The following is a 20,315-nucleotide window of genomic DNA, read 5'->3' as shown; positions in this document are numbered from 1 at the left end:
ATCAAAGCATAGTATAAGATATGTGGAACATATAGTAATCAGGCGATGTGTTTCACAGGGTGTAAACATTTAGTTTACAATGAAAAGTGAAAATTAACTTAAAAGTTCCCTGAAAGAGTTCTTAGCCAAAAATCTACATAAAAAGTCCTATAGAATTTTTTAAATTAAAAAATAAACTAGAATATTCTCATGTATAAGCAGGAAAAAAAAAACTCAACTATATACATAACCATTATAGCTTAACTAGCAGAAACATACATATATTCAAGAAAACAATTAAAATTAAATTATGGTTAATTAATATATCCCTTGTAATACAATAAATTGCATTTGGAGGATAAAAACCATAACAAATAGCAATCCACTTTTACATTAAAGAGAAAAAAAGAAGAAAATGGGAAACAAACATTTTACTAGAATAACAAAAAGGAAGAATAAGGTTTCATTGAATTGAGTTGCTCTTTATCAAAAGGTAAGTCACCATATTCAGTTTATATAGTTACCAGATCAATAAGTATTATTTGTGTTAGATGATTTAGTCTAGGATGTGATAGGCCTCCTATACATTATGTGTATTCTAGAAAAGGGAAGAGGAGTGTAATGCCACCTGGCAGTTAGTTGTAACAGTCATAGTACAGGCTGTGTAACAGTCTTGGTACAGGCTGGAATAGCTTAAATAGGAAAAAGATGGAATTAGTTGGGTAGCTGGTTGTTCTGTGAGGCTGGTGTGAGAGTGCTAGCCTCTCAAATAGATATCTTTGTATCAGTTTGGCCCTTTTCTTGAAATTCTTGAAATTCGATAATATCATTAATAATTTTTTCTTCATTAGATACCTATCAGGATGTTAACCCCATAAATAATTTTTCCTTTTAAGATAGGAAAACCATAGTTCATTAAAAAGTGCCACTCAAAACATGGGCTCAATGGTGTGCTATGACTTTGTCAGATGGCACAAAGGGTTGTTAACACATTGATATCAATGACAGTGAATTTTTGTCACTTACAGGTTTAATGTTCTAAGACTTTCCTAAGTCAAGGGTATGAGGTACTATTAATGCTCCTTGCTTAAGGAATTTTGTTAATACCTCTTAAAATAATGTAAAAAATCCAAAGCTTCAATTTTGGTCAAAAAGTGCTTTCCTATGTCTGAAAGGGATATAAGAGAAGATGGGTCCACCGCAATTTGCAGTGACAAGGAGTTAAGAGCTGGCCCAATTCACAAGATCAATCAAGCAATGGAGATTGAGAGGTCTAGTGGGGAGGAGAGAGAGTGTGGTGCTCCTTCAGGAGCTACAAGACATTTAATAGATCATGGTACAATTCCATTTGGTTAAGGCAAGGGTGACCACAACCAAGAAAAGACAAGAAAGGGGTAGTATTCAAAATTGATTTTTTGAAAAGGCCTACGACCATGTGAATTAGGGTTTTCTGAACCATGCACTAGAGAGAAAGGGGTTTAGCACAAAATAGAGATCTTAGATAAGGGATTGTTGTCTTAGGTAAGTTTTGCGATCTTGGTAAATGGAAAAGTCATAGGATGGGTTAAGGCAACTAGAGATTTAAGGCAAGAATATCCTCTTTCCCAATTCTTTTCCACCATTACAATTGATATTTTAAGTAGGCTGATGTGGAGAGAGGAATAGAGCAAATTATTAGAGAGTTTCTTAGTGGACAGGCATAGAACTAGAGTATCGTTTACAATTTGAAAATGGTACTATCTTTTTCTCTAGAGCTTCTATGGATGATTTTCAACACCTCAAACTCATCCTTTTAGTGTTCAAGTGCATATTAGAGCTTAAGATCAATATAAACAAAAGTACTATTGTTGGTATCAGCACAATTCAGGATTTGATCACCAAGTTGTCTTCATTGCTTGGATGTAAAGTGTCAAATCAGTCTTTAACTTTCCTAGGTCTTCCTTTAGGGGTTAACTTGAAGGCAAGCACATTTTGGGACCCAATGATTGAAAGAATTTCAAGGAGATTTGATGGATGGAACAAAAAATTTTGTCGCCAAGGGGAGAACAACTCTTATTCAGTCATGCTTGTCCCACATCCCTAGCCATGTCTTGTCTCTTTTCAAGATCCCAACATCAATAGCATCAAAGATTGAAAAATCGCAACTTCATTTACATGGAGACTAGGGACCTAAAAAGACTCATACCATCTCTTAATGGTGTTAACTTGTCATCATCCATCTAGGTACTAGAGCCTGGTCATTGACCTATTCAAGTTCATTCACAATCAAATCATGCTTAATGGCTTTGTCCAGTACATCCAATCCTTTTCTCTCTAGCTAATTTCATTTGGAAATTTAAAACTCCACCTAAGGTCAAGGCCTTTATTTGCCTAGTGGCACATAAGAAGGTAAATACTAACAATATGCTACAGTTGAGATGACCTTAGAAATCCCTTAATCCTTATTAGTGTGTTTTATGCATGAGTGGAGAAACAATTTACGATCTCTTAACATTGTCTACTTACTTTGGAGCTTTAGCAAAGGCTATTTAGACAAATTGGGTTGGATTGGGTTCCACCAAGGAGTATATGCAACCAGGGGTGTAAGCAAAACCGAAAAAACTGATAAACTAACCAAAACCAATCATATTGGTTCGGTTTTCCAAACTAAAAAAGGTCGATTCAGCTTGAGAATTTTGAAAACCGATCTAGTCAATTCGGTTTTCAATTTTCGATTTTCTTGTCTCCTAACCAATAAAAACCGAACCAAACTGATATTCTAATACATATATATAATTGTTTGATATTTGATAAATTTTTTTATATTAGATTCTATTTAAAGTAATTCCTTGTTTTTATATTATGGTCAAAATAATTCTAAATGCATTTAATATATTTTTAACATCAAATCCAAGTTGGTTTCAATTAATTTTAAAAACAAATTAGACTTGAGGCATATAATAAATTCAAATTAATGGGATTTGGGCTCAAAACAAACACAAATCCCCAACTAGGTTTAGGACTAAGAAAGGTGATTAAGTTGAGTCAAAACCAATCCACAAAAACCGAACTGAACCAAACCAACCTCAAAAAGCTTGGTTTGGTTTAGTTTTTTCACTCCAAATCTGGTCAATTCGGTTTTTATCACATATAAAACTGACTCTATCGATTCATTTCATTTTTTTATCAAAAAACCTACCAAACCGACCTTATTTACACCCCCTATATGCAACATGACGATTACTTCATATAAGGGTTTGGGAAGATCCACTAAAGGCAAGACCCTATGGCAAATTGTTTTTCTAACTTTGCTTTGAATTATGTGGAGAGAGAAATGCTAGAATCTTTGAGGATAAGTAAAGGTCATTAGAGACATGGGATATATGTCACTTTAATTCCTTTTTTTAAGCCTCTTGTACCTCTCAATGTATTTTGATAAGAGAATGCATTAAAAGGTGCTTAAAGCACACAAGATTATATAGGACGTATACAAAGAGCACTACACAAAAAACAGAAAAGAGGGAACACAAAAAAAATACTCCCTCCCTCATTCAAGCCCGAATCAATCTAAGAAATTAACCATATGTGTATACCCACTGCTTATATACACCATAACCCACATAGAAAGATTGTTAAGGAAAATGTTTTTTACCCTTTGATCTGACACTTCCTCATAATAAAAAAATCTCATATTTCTTTCCTTCCAGATCATCTAGAAAATACAAGGAGGAGTGGCTCTCCAAGCCTTAATCTATCTTCTATCTACACAAGAGTCATGCCACCCTAAGAGAGTCTCCCTAATCGACTAAGATAAAACCCACTGAATACCAAAAATAGAGAACACCAACTATCATAAAATTTTCGTCTTGTCACAATGAAGAATAATATGATCAATGGATTTCAACTCCTCTTTACACAATGCACACCTATTAGTCAACATCCACCTTCTTATTTAAAGTTGATCCGAAGTTAGTACCTTTTCCCAGCAAGCCTCCTAAGTAAAGAAACCCACCTTCGAAAGAATCCATGAGTTCCAAATTATCTTTAAAGGGAAAGGGCTGGTATAATTTGTCTCCAACAAAGAGTAAAGCCCTCTTATAAAGAAGACCCCTATGCTATCTTCCTTCCACACTACTCTATCCTCCTCCTTCTTCATTGTTTGACCTTGGATCTTAGAAAGGAACTACTCCATGACACCCAACTCCCAATCATTCAAGTTCCTAACAAAATAACAGTTCCAATTACCTCCTTCTCCAAGTTGCTCCAAAAAATCAGCTACCCATGCCTCTTTCAAATTAGAAAGGGCAAACAAGGACAAGAAAGTCCCACATAAGGGGCTCATCACTGCACCATCTATCTTTCCAAAACTTCATCCTACTCCTATTACCCACTGCAAAGGAAATCTTCATATTAAAAAAATCTCATACCTTCCCAATATCTTTCCAAACCCCAACCCTATAGGAATCTCTCACCACTCCTAACCTCCAACTCCCTTCTTCCTCCCAAACTTTCCCTTTATGATTTTCTTCCACAACAAATCTCTTCCACAACCGCTTGACTAAGTGTATTTTGTTCTTTAAGACCCCTCCTCCCCACAAAAAAATCCCTTTGAATCTTCTCAAATCTCAACCTTACAATTCTTAGGATAGTGAATAAAGACATAAAATAAATTGGTAAACTAGCTAGGGTATTGCAAAGTAAAGTGAGTCTTCCCCCTTTTGAGAGTCGTTATGTCTTCCATAATGAAAGCCTCTTATGAAACCATTCTTCTATCCCATCCCAAACCGCCATAGACTTGTATAAGGCCTCCAAGGGAAGCCCTAGGTAAGAAGAAGGCAACTTTCCCACCTTGCACCCAATTTCACAAGCCAAATCTTCCAAATTATCCACCTCCCCTATTGGAATCATCTCGCTTTTCTCTAAGTTAATCTTCAACCCTGATATGGTTTCGAACCATAGGACCAAGCAACACAAGAAAATGACTTGCTCTTAAGAGGCCTCACAAAAAACAATGGTGCCATCAGCAAAAAGGAGATGAGAGATCTCCTCACCCCCACACGCTCTTCCCCCAACCTTGAACCTTGAAATAAAACCACTATCCTAAGCTTTCAAGAGCAACCTACTAAGGGCTTCCACAGCAATCACAAACGGGGAGGAGGAGATAAGGTTCCCTTGTCTCAATCCCCTCAGCTCCCTATCTCTTGTAAGCCACTCCCCATTTACTTTAATTTTAGCTAGGAAGTTTCTTCTTCTGTTAGTATTAGCCATCTTATGAAAAAACTTTGAATCCAACTTAATTGGCATCCGACGTGTAGATAAAAAGGTATAAGGTAACATTGAGGGGAGCTTAGTCAAGGTTTAAGGAAATGACATCCATGTATATTCTTAAATGGATTTAACCTTTTGGTATAGATCTCCTTTTATAGTGGAGGTGTTCAATCTTTTTTTTTTATTGCGGGGAGAACTCTTCATCCTTCTCATGTTTTTTTAACTATAATTAATACATCTTTCGTTTTTTATCACCCACAAAAAAAAAGAAGAAAAAAAGGGAGGGTTTGGAGCCAAGATAGATTCATGCTTTAAGACGTCAAATGAGGAAGGAGTTCCTTAAATGTTCATTGTTGGATCACTCTAGGGGACACAAAATTCATAGGTTAGTTTGATTTTTATGCCAAAATATATCATGTTCTCATCCTTTGAATGTTTGCATGAAGAAGAAAGTGGACAAATAAATTCATCAACTAGAGCTACAATGTCAATAAATGCCAAGTATTAAAGCTGCATTCTGCACATTCCATTCAAGGCTGTCGAATAACATGAGAGAAAATAATAAAAATCCAGACAAAAGGGTATTCGTACCTAGTTTAGGATCCCCTTCATCCTTATGTTCTGTCACATTGACTGTTCCTTCAGAAAGGTTTAACTGCTTTCCATAGTGCTCAAAACCTTCAAGAAGATCTGATGTAACCTCCTCAACAGAGCTTGATTCTAAATTTGAATCCACTAGGCCTTTCTGTAAATCTAGTTCATGAACTTCAAGTTTCGTTTCAATATCCAATACCAGACCACCAGAGTACTCAATGTCAATTTCAAAAGCCCATGCCTCAGTCATGTCCATGGGAAGAACCCTTATACCATGAATATAAGGTGGGAGATTCCCAGGCCTTATGTTAGTACAGGTTATTTCACCTATGTAACTGGGGGTCCTCATATTTGACAGCGTACTCTGCCACACCAAATATAGAAGTATCAGAATTATATGTGCATACTCAGAAAACATACCTACATAAGTAGATTAACATAAAATATACTTCACATGCAAATAATTTCACCATCCCGCTAATTCTTGAAACCCTACGAGTTTTTACTTCCCATTCATCAGATGTGATGTAATCCGGTAAGTTCAGTTGAATTCGTGATGAAAGGCTGGTTAACTAAAAACAACCTGAATATCCAAAGGTACTTTTTCTAGTAAAGGAAACAAATATATGTATATATACTCCTGGAACCCATATCTAGTGATGAACTTCTGAATAAGTTTATCTCATTAGTAAGAGCAACTATTTAAGTGGTCTATATTGATAAACAACAGTACCAAATAGCAGCAATAAGAATGGTAGAATTGGACCATCTCCAAACTGTGTTGACACACACCACCACCAATGCCCACAAGCACTAAAAGCAAATATCATAATGAAAATAAATGACATTTAAAACCTGAATTCGAGCTTGCAAGAAACTTTTTATCTCCTCACTTCTTTTAGCATCAAAAAATAGCCGAGAAATCAACAAGTTCCAACATAGCATTCCTTCATCAACACTAAACTTGTCTTCAGGATCTGTGTCAGAGTTAATAGACATATGATTTTGGCTTCCTGAGTGTGTAACAGTTGATGATGATGGTGGAACCATATTTTCTTCTGAGGAACTGTTAAGTGTTTTCCCTGTTATAGCTCCCTGTGAAGAGCTAGAGGCTGAAACTGAATGTTGGAGTGAGCGAGATCTCTCACTAATCTTTCTATCTTCACGGGCTGATAATGAAGCCCAACTTGCCTTATTTTCTACATTAGTCCGAGAAGCCTTCTTTGTAAGCTTTTTCAAAAAGTGGCGAACCTTTGATGAAGAACCATCTTGCCTGCTCTCCCTATCTATTGGCTCAGCACAAAATCCGATAGAGGTTTTCATAAATGAAGCATATCCGCCATTTAAGGATGTCAGATAACCGCTGAAATCTTCACTCAACTTGAAATGCCAGCTAAGCCTGTCCTTGTCATTACTGGAAGCAAGACGGAGAGCCTTACACCATGATTCCTTCTCCCAAGAGGTCTCAAGATAAAGATAAAAGGTTTTACTTCCATTGTATATCTCCAAGGTCTTGCTTTCCACTTTAATGGGATATTTTTTTGCCCTGTAGTTACCATCAGAAAATGAATAATAATGACTCCAAGATTTCATGATTTTCTCTAAAAGAATTCATGTCTTTATTTAAACAGCTGTACAAATAGTTTGGATAAGGGCAAAAGACATAAGTGTCCAATGTCATTATTCTGTGAAACCCATAATGGCACCACACACTGAAAAAGGATAATTTGACACAGTAAGGAAACTATTAATGATGCAACAGTGTGTGTGTGTGTGTGTGTGTGTGTGTGTGTGTGAGAGAGAGAGAGAGAGAGAGAGAGAGAGAGAGAAAGAGAAAGAGCTGTCTTCCATGACATGTCTCTTACACACATGACAGGCCTCCATGTGAAATGTTGAATCTCACCAAGAAGATCCTCTAACCAGTGCTTAATCAACCCAATGCATTTGTCTACTTCATGCCCTGGCATTGAACTTTTCTAAGAAGGATCAACACCTCAGAAGGCAAGACTTTATTGGTATGTCAACTAAATTTACCTTTTTCCCTTGTTGGCAGAGTGAATAAATGGATTTCCTTGTTGTATCACACACAGAGACATACATCGAAACAAACAGTTAAATAAAAATGAATCAAAGGCATAATAAGAATGTGCTATCCTTCTAGTAAAGTGTACAGAACCAGTGTAATATATGGAAAGAAGACCATAATGCAACAAGCCAAAAAGGCTCAACAAAGGAACCTAAAAAGGTACAATCCGTGGAGCATGTCCCTACAAAAGCCTCCAGAGGGGAATATTTTCATGGAGCAACTGTTCAATGTGTTTCAAACAAAGTTTTGCAATCACATTTGACATCTCAATATCTAAGCTGACTAATTTCAATATTCTTAAAATCCACTAATAAACTAATTATTGTCAAAAGTCATTTTGCAATACCCTCAGACTCTGAAGTATCCTCCTGCATCTCTTATTTAAAGTGTATTAGTTCCTTGTTGAGCAACTAGAACAAGACCATTCTCGAATGCTACAGTTTCCAAATAGGAATGTGGTAATCCTTCTGACACCAAGCTAAAATAGTAGTTGTTGGTTTACCATTTTCATCCTAGTAATAGCTATCATACCTCTATAACTTAAATCACTCTTTGAGCTGTCAAAGTTAACTCTATTTAAAGCAAACATGAGCAGAACATTAAATATGATCTGCATATTTTTTATTGGTAGGACTGAAGCTTGATTTTTCATATTAAAATAACTTGATCACAATCTTTGCACATTCTCATCTGACTTTTTGACAACATTATACTGATTCAAGGATCCATTGGAAATTAGGTTTTGCTCCTTGTACAACAAACTTGCCACAGAATGTTGGATGTCTTAGCAAGTTGCTTCTTCTTTGATCCTGCCCTGGTCTCCTTTTCCTTACATTATTCATTCAGTTAATGATACTCGTATTTGGATCCAGTCTAAGAAATACAAACCGGAATCACAAGGAGAGTGACTACAGGATGGTAGAAGCTAAACACAAAGACTTGAGTAATTAGTTAATGAGCTAAGAGGAATATTGGTTTTGGGTACATAGACTAGTTAGAATCTCTTTTATTTTTCAAGTGGTGTAGTTCAATATAAGTAGATAACATTTTGATAACAAACTCGAGTTGATAGGTTATATTATTAAGCAAGTTAGATGGCAGTTGAGGGAAACAGCTCATTTTCTAAATCTGAAAAAACAAAGTCTGCTATGCATAATCTAACCATTGAAAGTTCAAAATTCTTAAGCACTCAAAAACTATATGCAAGATTTAAAAAATGTTATTGCTTTGTCCAGTGAAACAATCTCGGGGTATTAGAAGTTAAAACAGAAAAGAGAAATAGACAATATCTGGGATTAAGCCATAGTAATGCTGTGTCATTTCAAAGGTAACATGAATTTTGACTCTGCCTACTTTAATATTGCTCTAAGAAGATGGAAGAGCAAGGATCATTTTTAAAGGAATGAAATTATATAAAAACAGAAATTTAAAGGGTAATTTAGCCAAATCCATTCAACAGGGTAGGTTGATATCTTCAAAAAGAAAGTCCATATATAATTTGAGGTTCAACTCTGTTGTATTCAATAAAGGTTTCAGGGTTTTCTTCTCAGTCAATTTTTGGAGAAATATATCTCATTTCCATTGATTGTCTTGTGTGTCATGGTTGCAATGGAAATTAAGGATCCTCTATAAACTGGGCATGGACCATCATCTTCAAATTAGGGAATTGATTAATAATAATAAATTTGGTTTCGTATACTCATCGATAGTGCTAGAGGCAACCCTCACCTTTAGCCATATCATAGGATAAGACAACCAACTCTCACCTTGTACTTATTATTTTATTTTTTTTCAGTCCAGGTAAGTAATCATTCCCAACCCTACCAGAATAACCTAGGATCATTTATCATCAAACAATAATTCTGAAGGCAATAAAACCAAATTAAGAATCTATCGAGAAGGCCACATTACCATTTTTTTGAGGGTAAGTCTGTAGCTGAAACAGCTACTATTGTACAACCCTTTAGTGGAATTGCTGTGTAGGAACCATCTGATTCTGTTAGAATAAGTGACCTGTCCTTGATTCTTGCATATTTTCGCATGGGGAAAACTTCCAAGATCTCTTTCTTTTTCTTTGCATCTCTTTGTATTTTTCCAATTTGGGGAAATGTTGGAACCTTTTCAGGTTCTAAAATCCAAATTACCCCCTGAGAGACAGACAGACAAACTAATAAATAAAAATAGACATTAAATGAGAAGAATAGCATGAACATTTATCCACAAATAGAACAGCTGCCACATCACAAATTTTTTTATGCTGGCGTGTGATGATTTTGTTAAATGCTGATGATCTTCAGATTTTAAAATTTCAATCATCATAAAGAAAAAGCAGACAATCATGCATTTGATCATATTAGCCAAATATCATGCAGTACCATAGCACACGGTTAACTTTTGAATGATGTTATATGTAGTGAACAATTTATTCATTCATTAATGTCTCAATATGGATTTTCAACTATTTACAAATTTTCACAACTTGTAATGGATTCCTTTGCCCATCATAATTAGTTTTGTTTTATCAGAAACAAGATAATTCATTGTATTGAACTTAATAAGCACAATAACCTAGAGAGTTTGCTTGTTTTTACTTTGTATTTTCTTGTATTTGTTTCCTTGTAGTTTAGTTTTTTTTTGGTGGGAGGATTCTTCATCCTTCTCTTGTACTTCTTTTTTTATCAATATATCCCTTTGTCGTTTCCTATCAGAAAAATAATAATAATAAGTAGTAGTAGATGGTACCAATGGTCTTTGCAGCCCTTTTTTTATGAGAAATTAACTCATCATTGATATCAATGTTAAATACAAGCAAAGGATGAGAAATCCTTCCAAAATACAAAGAATGATCAAAAGAGAACCTAACAACAGAGGCAAAATAACTACACTGAACAAGTATGAGACAAGAACATATACAAAACATGCAACTACGTACAATTCAAGGGAGTAAAAAATCCCCTATAAAAGAAACCATTCGCTCGGCTCCACATTCAGCTAAAAGATCAGCAATCTGATTAGCTAAAGGGGACCAAGAGATAGACCAGTCCAAGCTGTTGGCAAAATCTAGGATCTGATGAAACCATGTATTGTATTTCCAAAGACCTCTCTCTAACTTAGACACCCACGAAATCACTATAGCAAAATCTCCCTCCACCTAAAAAGAGAGAGAGAGAGAGAGAGAGAGAGAGAGAGAAACTAGAAAGATCCAAAGCCTTGGCTTGCAATAAACCCGTCCAAAAGAGCTAAGATATCTGCCGCAATAGCCAAACCTACTCCTATCAATTTAGAAAAAGCTCTCAACACTGTACCATGGCGATCTCTAATCACACCTCCAATTCCCAACTCACTTGCATTACCTAGAGCACAACCATCAAAGTTTAACTTAATCAAACACAATGGAGGTATAGTCCATACTAAGAGCATCTTACAACCTACCCTCTTTGACTTGCAAACCATATTCCAATCAAGCTATAGAATATTCAATAGAGTTCTTTCAAAAGTTGACCAGAAAGAAACCTAGAGGGATGAATAGAAATGTATTAGGTCCCAAATAGATTCTAAGGTCCCCCATTTATCCTAAAAAAATTATTACATTCCTCTCCCTCTAAATTATCCTTTCCTTTCTCCCCCTTAGACGATTTTGAATCTGGAGAATGAGAATGGGAGCGATGACGAGGCCTCCAGCTATGGCACTCATTGTCCCTAGCAGTAGCTCGTAGCCCCTCAGCGATCTGTGGCTTCTGAAAGACGCAACCCCCCGCTGACCTCAGCTCGTCCTTGCTGCGATTTGACTCAGGGTTGAGAGAGTCTTCTCCATCATCTTCTCCGATGACTGTAACTACAACCGTGTATGTCCAATCTCCATCTTCTACCTCTAGTAGCGCTGGAAGCACGACATTTGCAAGCATCTCCACCCACAATTTTACCTTTGTCAAATCAACAAGCTTCAACGATTCCCTCGCCACCTTCGTTACCTTCCCCCACTTTTGCAAAATGTGTCTTAGCTGCACCTCATCCCACAGATGGAAGGGAAGGCCTCTTAGTTCCATCCACCCCCGTCTAAATTTTCCTTTAACTACTGAGTTTTCTTTTGGCGACCATCTTCTCAGAGCAATAACCTCTCCTCTCGCTGTTAAGCTCCCTTGCTCTTGAATCCACTAAGCTCTCCTTGCAGAATCCACAAAAAAAAACACCCCTTGTAAGCAGAAATGGGGGTTACAAACACCATTCCTTTCATACCCACCCTTCTCGCTATAGCTTTTCCAACATCACACCAGTCTTGTATTTTTCCTTTGCTTTCACAAACTACAACTCTTGCCCATTTTCCAACTGGCATCACTGCACCATTCCTAGGTCCTTTCTCTGCAACCACATCAGCATAGGACCACTCACCTTTGTACATTCCTTTGCTCACTTGAGGCTTTTTTAGCTTCTCCTTCGAGGCTCTTTCAGCTTGAATAGACAAGTCTTGGACTGAAACAATCGCCTTCCTAAGATTTTCCCACCCATAGCCTTTAACACCTTCAGGAACAACTAAAACTAAAGGTTTTCTCTTTGCAACAAATTCTGTGATTTTCATATATCTCCCTTTGCTATTAAAACATATCTCCATTAGATGAGTCCTAGTCTTGCCCCTCATCTTTCGAATGAAACCCCTGGAAGCCTCCAAATCCACAGCTTTCTTCAAATGCTCCACCAACCAACCCGACTCCTCCTCTCCAAAACCTAACAAAACCACAAAACCCCGACTTCTCTCTGTTATTGAAATCCACGTTCCCCCATTGAAGCCTTCAAACTTTACCTGGAAAGCCTTTCTCTCCACTTCAAACAACTAATTTCAAATCATCTTTGCTTTCTAAACCTTCAGTTTATGTTCAGAGAATATGCAAATCTTTGCCATCACTTACAAAGAACTATACATTGTTAGTCTATTATTTGAGTCATCTTTTATGTACATGCTAACCCAAGCTAAAAGGCCACAAAGGAACGAATGTTTCAACTTTTGATCAGTTTATTCCTCATTTTCAAACACTCTTTGACTTTGTTCTTGTCAAATAAAGCAAAACAAGCAGAGAGGAGCAGCCCTCCACACCCTCATCCTTTTCCTTCCTACAAAGGAGTCATGCCAACTTGAAAGAACATGTTTTACCATGGGTGGAAGCACCCAAAACTAGGCCAGATAAGGAGAACAACAATTGTCAGAGAACCTTTGCTTTTGTACAATGAAGGAGAATGTGGTCAATAGATTCCCCCTCAAGTTTAGAAAGAAAACAATAATTCACCAACAGCAAGTCTTTCTTTTGAGAAGCTAATTTAATGTCAACACTTTACCTTAGCTAGCCTCCCACACAAAAAACTCACTTTGGACATTACCCAAGGATTCCAAATAATATCCATTAGAAAGGGGAAAGGTCTCCTAGGTTCCAAGAACAAATGGAAAGATTTGATTGAAAAAACACGATTCTTTGAATCCTTCCAAATCACTTTGTAACTTTCCTCATAACCGACTTTTTTAGCAATCTTGTAAGAAAAGTCTCAACGATGCTCAACTTCCAATTGTTTAAGTTCCTTGAGAAGCGTAGAAATAACCCCCAACTCCTGTCTCTTCCTCATAAATCCACCACCCAAGCCTCTTTAGATGAAGTCAAAGCACAAAAGAAGGGAAAAGAATTACACAAGAGCTCCTCCCCATGCCATTTATCCTTCCAAAACTTAACCCTCCTACCATCACCCACTTCAAAAGATGTTTAACTAAAAAAAGACCTCATTCCTTCATTATTGCCTTCCAAACTCCAACCTTGTAACCATCTCTCACTTCATAAAAACGTCACCCCCCTTCTTTCCTCACTATGATTTGCTTCCAAAAATTTTTCCCTTCAACAACAAATCTCTGACCCCACTTTTCCAAGGAGAGCTTGATTAAAAGAAGCTAAACCTCTAATGCCAAATCCCCCCGACTCCTACCCATGCAAACAACTGGCCACCTTACTAAATGAGGCTTTTTCTCCAAAGCTCCACCTTCCCATAGAAAATCCCTTTGAATCTCCTCTAACCTTAACCTGACCTTTCTAGGAATTACAAACAAGGACATGCAATAGATTGGCAAGCTAGATAATGAACTTTGAATCAAGGTAAGTTTTCCCCCTTTTAGAGATATATTGCCTCTTCCACATTGGCTATCTTCTATGAAACCTCTCTTCCACAGCATCCCATACTGTTGTTGATCTGATAGGTTTGCCTAGCAACAAACCTAAGTATGAAGATGGAATTTCCCCCGCCTCAGAACCTAACTCCATTGCCAACTCCTCGAATTGGGATCAATTCACTTTCCTTCAACTTTATCTTCAATCCTAAGATTGCTTCAAACGCATAAGCAACCAACTTAAGTAAACCATTTGATCTTGGGAGTCATCACAAAAAGCCAATTAACATGGTTGTATGCCTTTTCAATTTCCACTTTACAAATTACACCACTAGAAGAAGATGGATCAATAAGGTTTCGATGAAAACTAAAATTCCAACTCAAAGAAGAAGAAGAAGAATCAATAATAGATGAAATAGAGGAACTTTTCACTCTCACAATTCTAAAAGGGTTAGGAAACCAAGTACTAAGTGGTTGGTTTTCCCATCAAAAATGGAATTTTTTTTTTTATAGGTAAATATTCATTGTATTAATAGTGCCTAACAAAAGAGCGCATTAAAGTATACACAGTGTAATACAAAGGCACCACATAACTAAGTGGTGGGATGCACATAAAATTATACAAAAAGGATTATTTAAGTGCTTGATCTGTTTTTGAGAATTCTCAAACAATCGCCTATTTCTCTCATTCCATATGGTCCAAAAAAAGGCATAAGGGAGCAGTTCTCCAAGCTTTCTTCCTCTTGCTCCTGACAAAAATTCCATTCCAATCCAGAAGGACCTTCTCTACTAAGAGTTTAATACCCACCCTACTACAAATAGAGCGAAAATCAACCAGTACAAGATTACCTCTTTCGAGCAATGGAGAAGGATATGATCCACCATTTCTTCTTTTTTGCACATATAGCATCTATTCATAATCAAACACCCCCTCCTTTCCCAAAAGAGAACCTTTGTGTCATCACCAATAGAAAAACAGTTATGACTGGAAAAATAAAAACAAATGGATTTCTAAGGCCAACAATGTGACCACTGAAACCATTAAAGTGTTGTAACCCATAGATGCTCAAAATGACCCTATGCAATAAAGCATAACTCTCACTAGGGTGTTGGAATGCGTTCTAAATTCCTAATTAGTATTAATTCCTTTTTGTAAAGAATATTGTATAGAGTATTTTCTAAGTTGATTTATCATTGTAATATTATATTTCCTTGTTGAAAAGGGAAAATTATTATTAGGAATATCTCTATAAATATTCTAGGTCATGAAAGGAAAAGGTTGTGAGATGAAAATGGGCTTGTAGAGACTATACGAGGGGGATAGAGATGTGAGGAAGAACACGAGATGCCTAGTGGAGCGAGGAAGCGAGGGGGCTCATGGTTCAGGGTGTGAATACAAGGAATGGGGAAATATGGGATGTTTCAAGAACCCAATAGTTGTATCTAGTTCTATCCTTTATAATATTTTTTATTGTATAGTGAAATGATTCTCTCTCATTTGCGTCCAGGCATGGTTGGTCAAACCATGTTAAAACCTTGTGCACCTTTGTGTTGATTATTTTATCTTTGTGTTCTTAAATTAATATGTTTGTATTGAAGTTTCCGCTAGCATGACAAACTGGTATCAGGGCTCGGGTTGAAGATTTCTAGAAGAGAAAAAAATCACAAAATACACAAGATGAAGACAAAAGGAATTTCAATTGAAGGTAGAGTCAATTACTCTCTCATGGAGATATGATACAAAAAGTTTGTGTCATGGAAAGATAAAAGATTGACTTAATGGAATTTGGTCCAAGATGGAAATTGTTGGAAAGTGTCTCAATTTCCTAATTAGTGTAGATTCCTTTTTGTAAAGAATATTGTATAAAATATTCCCTAAGTTCATATATTTTGTAATATTAGATTTCCTTATATAATAAGGAAGGTTGTTGGAAATATCTCTATGAATATTCTAGGTCATGAGAGGAAAAGTTTGTGAGATGAAGATGGCCCTATAGAGACTATACGAGGTGGATAGAGATGTCAGGAAGAACGGGAGATACTCGATGGAGCAAGGGGGTTCATGGTTCAAGGTGTGGATACGAAGAGTAGGGAAACATAAAATGTTTTGGAAACTCAATAGTTGTATCTGGTTTTGTCATCTATATTGTATAGTGGAATGATTATTTGTCATCCATGGACGTAGGCATGGTTAACCGAACCACATTAAAACCTTATGCACCTTTGTGTTGATTATTTTATCTTTGTGTTCTTGAACTAACATGTTTGTATTAAAGCTTCCGCTAACACAACAAACCGGTGGCCCATGTTTGTGTAAGGAATCTACACCAACTAGGAATTTGGGATACTTTCCAACATAAGGAACCCCCGTTACCACTTCCCTAAGAAGGCTTTTTCCTCAAAGATATCCTTCCTAAACCCAAAGTCCCTACTCCTTTAGACGCACACACTTAGTCCCAACTTAGGATCTTTTTTCCTTCTCCAATCCCTAACCAAAGAAAATTCCTTTGTAATTTCTCAATCCTAAATGCTACTTTAGAAGGCATCTTAAAAATTGATAGGAAATAAATGGGCAAGAGAGATAAGTAAGACTATGCGAAGGGTTATGCTATTCCTTAGGGACAAGAAGGCTTTTTCCAACCATCCAATCTATTGGAAATCTTATCAAGAATCAGGTCCCAAATTGAAGCAAGTCATTGAGTCAACACATCATTTGCAAATTGTAAATAAGACACTCTAGTCCTATTTCTACCCATTAGGAAATCATCAGATAATTTGCTCTTTTTCGCTCTCAGTGTCATCCCACTTAAAATATCAATTGTAATGGTGAAAAGGAATTGCGAAAGAAGATCTCCTTGTCTTAAACCTATGGTTGCCTTAACCCATCCTTTGGCAGTTCCATTCACCAAGATCACAAAACTTACCAAGACAAGCAACCCTATATCCAAGACCTCCATCTTGTGCCAAATCCTTTTCTCTTTGGTGCATGGTCCAGAAAACCCTTATCCACATGGTCATAGGCCTTTTCAAAATTAATTTTGAATATTGTCGCTCCCTCTCCTGATCTCCTTTTCTCATCCACCATTTCATTGACAATCATAACAACATTCAAAACTTGCTTACCCCTTAACAAAAGGTCCCTAAGAAATGTTGATGGTTTCATGGAGTATTCTTCGGATTTGTTCTAATAAAACCTTAACTATGATCTTGTACAAGCTAGTAATCAGGCTGGTGAGTCTGAAATCTAAGAATTAATTGACCACAACACATATAACAATTAATTGACCATAACAACTCAAATGAGTAATTATGATAGGTTTAGTAAAGAGAGTGGTAATATATGGATAGACCAAAAAAGAACATGGTGAGTATCCAAGTGTGGAACCCTTTTCTTCTTTCTGTACCCAGCAGAGAAGGCTATTGCAGGCGTTGACATTCTCCTGAAAGGCAAGCCTCAATTTCTCAAATGGCATGAACAATTAGAGAAGTGGCGCTTGGATTTGGCTGCTGGTTTTATCCATCTACTTGAGGTGCAAGCAATTCTTTTAAGGGGTAGGCTATTTCTTGTAGATATGGTCGGGGTGGAGAAGAAGTTTCAACCATGTTGCGAATTTTGCCAATTTCTTAGAATGCAATCTTCATGGCCAAGAATTAAAGATTGATGGTTACTATACCTTTAAATCTATACAAGGAGTTTGCAATAACCACTTTAAGTGAATAACTTTAAATCGATCAAAAGGATTTATAACCATCTCGTTAAGGAATGTTCAATCAAGAATCTCCAAATCTAAGGTTTGAAGTGGGAGAATATCTTCTTCTTCATGCAGAATTTGATACACTATGTGGAACAAACCACAAACCCTAATTTTATTCCTAAATATCCCTTCAAGCAAGGGAAAGTATACCCAATCAATTATAAATCTTTTTTCGGAACAAAAGATAAGTCAATAAACAATCCCACGTTCTATTGAACCTAAACATTACCAAATTTTAATAATAGCTGAAAACTTCACTGAAAGTTTGATAAGATTCTTCAGCATTTCTCAACAAGAAATAAAGAAAAAGAAGGAAAGGGTGACCTGCTTCTTGTAAGCCGAATCGAGAGACTGATGGAGATCAAGATCACGGGTGAGTAGTGGAGACTCTGAATCTTGCTTTCTGCCATGACCCAATCGGCCTATGAGAAGGAGGAGGCCTAGAACTTGAACCAGGAGAACGGTGAATGCCCCCAGGAGAAACCCAACAAAGAGAGTGAACATCATTTGGCAAAATGGGCCAGAGAATGGCCTCACGAATTAAAGCGGTGAATTGAGAGCCATCTATCGAAATATTCTGGGATTGAATGGCACAAAATTTTAGAATCAGATGCTTCTTCCTCGAATTTTCGTTCAACTGCTCAGCTGTGGCCTGTGGACACCAGACAAAAAGAGAGACAGAAGCATGAGTTGACAACTAAGCCGGGATTTCCCTTCCGAGGTCCGAAGAGAAGAGATGAAATGAGTGAAAGTGAAAGTCTTAAATCAGTAACCATTTCTTGTAATATTTTTATTATTTTCATATAAATTTTAAAAGAAAAAAATATTTTTTAAAGGGTAATAATAATAAGTTCATTTTTATTAAAAATATGATTTTTTTAAGGTTAAAAATTATGAAGGATTGAATTTATAAAATTGGGATTATTTCATCATTTTAATTAAATAACCTTTAATTTTATAATCACATTGAAAATTTAATACTAATCCATTGTTTTTCCTATTTACTTCACTATAAAATATAGAAATGATAGAAAATTAAAATTCTAATTTACTGACTTATATGTAAGAGTTTTTAACTTTTTATCTCCATTTCGCTATCATATGGAAAATCAACTAGTCAACTTATCATCGCAAGTCTCAATATGTGATAAAAATAATAATAATAATAAATTTTATAATATTGTTTTCTTTTAGTTTTACAATTTAGGTGACAATTTTGACATGATCCAACGATATCAACAAACAACCATTCCAATTTTAACGGTTTAGTCAAATATAAGTTATGTTCTTGTCATAATTATGTTAATTAGTATAATTTGTGTTCTACGTTAAAAATATATTATAATTAAAAATTAAATAATATAATTAATAAGGATTAAAAAATTAAAGCTAAAAATTAAAAGTTACTAAAAAGTATTTTTAATAATAATATTTTTATGAACTTAAAATCCTACTACTACCAACCTCTATCAATAGTGATATAATCCATATATAGGAATATATCACCACATTGGGGTTTTATCCATAACTTAAAACCTTTTGATGATTTCAATACAAGTTCAATATCCTTTGAAGATTGAGAATCCACGTAATATAGCAGTTTGTTAAAGTCATGGCAACCTAATAATTTTAGGTTATGACTCATTATAAGTTTTGTCTAATGTGTAACCATATAATCTCTCTTGGATCATGTCTAATGTCTAATGTATATTCACTATGCGAACCTTATCTTAACGGTCATAACAAATCATTATTATAATTAGGAAGTAATACACTATAATCTCTCTTGGATTACCTAAATCCATAAATTGACTATGAACTATTTATCATCTTGTAAAGAATTTATGACTTATATCTTTTGTGCAACTCCTAATGCACATAAATCATGTATAATACAAGTGATATGAACCTTAATATTCAAATCAAAATCAATCCAAAAGTGAATAGAAAAATGGAAACTAAAATGCAACTTTGTTACATTATGTCTTACTTTTAAGAGTTTTATCTAAATCCTAAGAAAAACAAAAAAAGATAAGTCATAAATATGAAATACTAATAATGAATGTTATGGAGAGGCTTATAAAGCAAGCAACCATGAAGGAAAAAGTTTTAAGGTCACATTTCCAAGTTCAACTAAAGATTCAACTCAAACAAAATCAATTACAGCACACCTGTTTTTTCACTAAATTTTGGGCCAATTTTTAGAAGGTTTTTAAGGAAAGCATATATATTATTTTGAAGTTTACGAAGTTAGGAGTCCAAAGCTTCAAATGGTGTATAAATTGAAGTTGAAACGAGTGAGATATAATTATTTGAAAACAATTGTACAAAATTGACAAAAGCTAAATTTGATATTCAAGAGAATTTCAAACTAAACTTTAAGGAGTAGAAGTAGAGTTTTAAAATTTTGAACTCAGTATCTGAGTTTTGAACTCAATATCCAGGTTTTGAACTTAGTTTCCAAAACATGAACTAAGCCCTTCCAAGCTTCCCTTACTTAAATTTTTTAGCCTCC

General features: G+C 35.7%; 1 protein-coding gene across 2 annotated transcripts in view; it reads right to left on the bottom strand.

Moving 5' to 3' along the window:
- Positions 1-18,525, bottom strand: part of LOC117933532 (testis-expressed protein 2-like) — a 36,555-nt gene extending 18,030 nt beyond the window's left edge. For both annotated transcript variants that reach the window (XM_034854929.1, XM_034854930.1), the window contains exons 1-4: positions 18,125-18,525; positions 9,818-10,053; positions 6,676-7,366; positions 5,818-6,184 (exon numbers count right to left, since the gene is read on the bottom strand). In XM_034854929.1, the coding sequence (XP_034710820.1) occupies positions 5,818-6,184; positions 6,676-7,366; positions 9,818-10,053; positions 18,125-18,307 (1,477 nt within the window). In that variant the 5' untranslated portion in view covers positions 18,308-18,525. The remainder of the gene's footprint in view (positions 1-5,817; positions 6,185-6,675; positions 7,367-9,817; positions 10,054-18,124) is intronic.
- Between the last annotated feature and the right edge of the window lie 1,790 nt (positions 18,526-20,315).

Source organism: Vitis riparia, chromosome 16, assembly GCF_004353265.1.
Source record: "Vitis riparia cultivar Riparia Gloire de Montpellier isolate 1030 chromosome 16, EGFV_Vit.rip_1.0, whole genome shotgun sequence".
NCBI lineage: Eukaryota > Viridiplantae > Streptophyta > Magnoliopsida > Vitales > Vitaceae > Vitis > Vitis riparia.
The sequence above is the reverse complement of the archived record's forward strand: the minus strand, read 5'-3'. Positions and strand labels throughout refer to the sequence as shown.